The 4591-nt window shown below is 45.3% G+C and overlaps 2 protein-coding genes across 2 annotated transcripts in view; one reads left to right on the forward strand and one right to left on the reverse strand.

Annotated features, from left to right (window-relative positions):
* The first annotated feature begins 1338 nt into the window (after nucleotides 1-1338).
* LOC134178439 (chondroitin sulfate synthase 1-like) lies at nucleotides 1339-2569 on the forward strand. The gene has a single exon (XM_062645316.1). It carries the CDS (start codon nucleotides 1339-1341, stop codon nucleotides 2449-2451), a length of 1113 nt encoding a protein of 370 aa, XP_062501300.1. The 3' UTR covers nucleotides 2452-2569.
* A 1729-nt stretch (nucleotides 2570-4298) lies between these two features.
* The window catches only part of LOC134178222 (vacuolar protein sorting-associated protein 4B-like), a 5927-nt gene continuing 5634 nt past the window's right edge, over nucleotides 4299-4591 (reverse strand). Inside the window, exon 13 of the mRNA XM_062645053.1 lies at nucleotides 4299-4591. This exon is cut by the window's right edge and continues 40 nt beyond it. Coding sequence (XP_062501037.1) covers nucleotides 4530-4591 — 62 coding nt within the window. The 3' untranslated portion in view covers nucleotides 4299-4529.

Genomic DNA, 4591 nt, shown 5'->3' on the forward strand with positions numbered 1-4591 from the left:
TGTGTTCCATTCTGTTAGTGAGCAGCATGCAACTGGACTCAGATGCTGAATTTGTCACACACACACACACACACACACACACACACACACACACACACACACACACACACACACACACACACGCACACACACACACACACACACACACACACACACACACACACACACACACACACACACACACGCACGCACACACACGCACACACAAACACACAGACACGCACACACAAACACACAGACACACACACACACACACACACACACACACACACACACACACACACACACACACACACACATGAATGCACACACCTTACAGAAAGAACATCTGTGATATCTGACAGATTGTCTACATGTACTATAATAGAAAAAGAATGTTGTCTACCAAACAGACCTGTTGTAAATGAAACCAGCTGGTTAGCAGCCTTTGACTCTTTGGTTTCACCAGTGTATTTGCTGTTCTGTAGACTGAGCACTAGCTGGGTAACCTACACCAGCGGATGTCACATCCAGCTTATACTACTAGGCTGAAGCACATCAATAGTGGTTTAACAGTTATGCTGTGCTAGACCAAGACTGCTTCTGTAAAACATGGAGTAGGCTATAGACTACTGGGTATATACCATGTAGTATAGTCTAGATCGACACCTTGTCAATTGTTTGTAATTAAGATCTCTCTTACAAAAAGGACTAACATCATCGAGTGATGCCATTACTGTGAAGGCACAAGAATGGGTAGACCCAGAAGCAGCTACAGAGAGATCTTCTTCTCTTATCTTCTCTCTAAATGCTCCTGGTAGGCTATACTGTTAGACTGTGTGAGTGGTCACATGCCAGGGGTGGAGAAACCAGGGAAGGAGGGGCAGCTGCCACTCCAATATCGGGACTGGGAGAATCACCCCTCCAATACTGGACGCTATGTACTGGGACTTCATTTCAGCATACAATGACCAAAGAAAATACTTTGAAAGTTTTGTTGCTTGCAAGTAGAAAATATTAGATGGTGTTGCAGTTAATTGACTCGCTTGATACACATTGTTGTGATCATTTGTGTACATGCTGTTCTGGTTACTTCTGTCACAGATTAATCAATGACAAACCAACCATATTCAGTTAATTAATCAACAGTCCTGTTACAAAATTTTCACCCTTGCAATCCAAAGGAGCTTCTGCCGTCCCTGCATGCATATACATTCGAGTCAAGCCCATCACCACACACTGTCACATCAATCTGTCATCTTGGTACCTGTTGTTTGCAAGAAACAATCTGGTCGCCCACCTGTTTACACACTTTCACACAAAAGGTGTGGTCACGTGCTACATAGTTGATATTGTCGAATGCGAGCTATGAGAGTAAAACTATCGCAGTTGGTCGTTGTACTTTGTGTAGTAACAGCCCTCAGCATCACGTTACTCTACTTATCCCCTCAGACCGACGTGCACCAACTAGAAGCAATTCAGTCACAACTTCACAGATTCCATGACGACGACAAAGGCAATCATCTCGCCCAGGCTGCAACCGAACAAAGACCAGAAGAGACGACAACTCGAGAGGCAAGCAAACAGATGGTGAAGCCACGTGAAGACTCGGTACCACGTGACCGCGTTTTGAGAATCGGAGAGAGACCGAGATTGATTTTTCAAGACTTGCGACGTCGTCGTACGGTGTTTGTTGGGGTCGTTACCGCTAAGAGGTACCTCCTCACTCGAGCCAAAGCCATACACGAGACTTGGGGACAAGACGTGGCCAAACTCTCCTTCTTTTCTTCAAGCGACACCCACAACGGCGGCCTCCCTGTTGTCAATCTCCCGGATGTTGATGATACCTACCCACCCCAGAAGAAAGTCTTCAGGATGTTGAAATATATGCACGATAATTTTATTGACCAGTTTGATTGGTTTATGCGTGCTGATGACGATGTTTATGTCAGAGGCCAGAAACTGGTTAGTTTCCTTGATGGAATCGATAGCTCACAACCGATCTATATGGGCCAGCCAGGATTTGGTCGTATTGAAGATCGAAAACGTTTACAATTGCATGATGGAGAAGTGTATTGTATGGGTGGCACGGGAGTCTTGTTTAGTCGAGCACTTCTCAAGCGTCTTGCACCTTGGATAGAAGACTGTTTGGCTCATACAATAGTGTCATGGAACGAGGACGTCGAAGTCGGTCGTTGTGTCAGTCGACGAGCCGGACAGCAGTGCACGTGGAGTTATGATCTAGATCGGTACTTTTTCAACGATTACTCGAACAAAATGTTTGCCGATTCTCAGTTTCAGGATCTTCGACGTCATCACTATGCAACACGGGCGATCACTCTTCATCCGGTGAAGAACCCCGATATGATGCGTTCGCTGCATAAACTTTTTAAAGAATCGGATTTGAATGCTCTGAGAGAGCAGGAGAATAGAGTTCGTGCAAAGCTTATGGATTTGAGTAAAAACAAATAATTTATTGTTTGATTGCCGTGTATTGGCTCTTTATTTATATATGATGGTTGATATAGTTTTATGTGAGTAAAGCTGTTGATGGCTTTACTTCATCACTAACGGTGCATCTAAACCAAAGACTTATAGAACAATTAGTCGGGTGCACACACACACACACACACACACACACACACACACACACACACACGCACACACACACACACACAGAGACTGCCGGAAGATATCAACAAATGCGTGCGCATGTCTCGCGTGTGTGTTCCCGGATAACTCATGGCGGCGCCGCAAGCACATGGTGCTAAGCGTTTTGCCTGATGTTTTCCTGTTACCATCCGACTTCCTCAACATCCAGAGCTGTCAACTCTACTATTGAACATCTACCGATGACTGGAAGTCGACACACCCGGCGTACGGCGAATGAATGCGGCGCGTCTGCATTACCATCGTTTTCGTCAGTCAGCCGCTCCACTCACGACGCCGTAGTTGCACCGAGCGCTCGCACTCTCGGAGCAACAAAACACATGGAGCTCACATTCCAACGACCGTCTCTATCAAGTGTCAAGTCAAATTACAAATTCGTGACGTCATGGAAGGATGAGGAGAGACTACATCGCTGGTTAGCAGGAGAGGGAGATTTATGTTGGCGTTTGTTGAAGAACTTGGACTAAAACGTTGAGGGTGCATTTTAGTAGCTTGAGACTCTAAGTTGGCTTTGTCGATCACTGTTAGATAGGACATTGAGCCCATGTGTGATGATGATGATGATGACTCAATGATGATAAAAGAAACGTTGTTGTTGTGGTGTTGGTGGTGGTGGTGGTGGTGGTGGTGGTGGTGGTGGTGGTGGTGGTGGTGTGTGCGTGCGTGTGTGCGTGCGTGCGTGCGTGCGTGCGTGCGTGCGTGCATGCGCGCGCGCGTGTGTGTGTGTGTGTGTGTGTGTGTGTGTGTGTGTGTGTGTGTGTGTGTGTGTGTGTGTGTGTGTGTGTGTGTATCAGATCTGTCTCTCTCTGTTTCTCTGTGTCAAGATCTGTAGAGAGGTTGTGTGCAGGAAAAGCAGTAGGCATTTTCTAGTACATGTATTCACACAGTGGGGCAGGGTTGTGGATGATGCATACAATTCTATACCCTTTGCACGTTTCGGTGTCACAATCAATTGACCAAGACAGCGGCTTGACAATTTACATAATCACAAACGACAAGACAGAAAGAAGAGCAACTAACTTCTGACAGAAGACAGCTATAGCTTGCTACAGTAAGTCAGAATAATCTGGAACGTTTTAGGGAAATATGTACATTTGCTGTGTTTTGTCATGGTTAGACATCTAGAGTTTCATCAGGTGTAGTTCATATTTCAACGTTGAAAACTCTACCCCTGGATCTTATGTGGGCACTTGCTGTTGTTATACGATGACAAGCATCTTGTTTGAGTACCAACACAGTGGCTAGTTACAGCACTGAAATGACTCCTAGTCAGTAACAGCTCAATATTTATGATCTAGAAAGCATGCACGTGTATGGTTTGATTCAGATCATCGTCTTCCTTCTCAGGTTGATCAAGACAAAAAATGCTAGTGGGTACACACTATTACAGGCCTGTTGTCAATATTTTTCGATATCATTTTGCTGCCGCTGCAGACAACTCCTGTGGGTAAGCAGAATGAACTGGCTCCGTCACGAGACTCTACAGGAGTAGGAGGGATGCAACTCTTGCTGTCAAGATGGTAGCATGCAGGTAGTGTGGTACAAGAAATGCCCACTGGCTGTCCCCTGCTTGGCTGCCTGATAATCAGGCTCACTCTATCTACCCCTACTCACTTCTGTGATCTGTGTGTGGTGTGTGGTGTGTGTGTGTGTGCGCGCACGCGTGCACATACGATGTGTGTGAATGCACATACTTACAACCATATTCCCATACAGTACCTAAAATATTTCCTATTTTATAATTTAATCATCTATCAACCCTACAGTAATCATACTGTACACGCCTCAATACATCAATCCCAAAAACCAACATAGTACACAACCACTCTATTCCTATCAACATTCTAGTAAGTAGCAATACCCATACGTCTTCTATTCAACTATCCCTCAAGCCCAAAGTCTTTCGTGAAGTCTTCTAGTTTCTCAAGATCCGCCTGGTTCA

Source organism: Corticium candelabrum, chromosome 4 (genome assembly GCF_963422355.1).
Source record: "Corticium candelabrum chromosome 4, ooCorCand1.1, whole genome shotgun sequence".
In the NCBI taxonomy this organism is placed as follows: Eukaryota; Metazoa; Porifera; class Homoscleromorpha; order Homosclerophorida; family Plakinidae; genus Corticium; species Corticium candelabrum.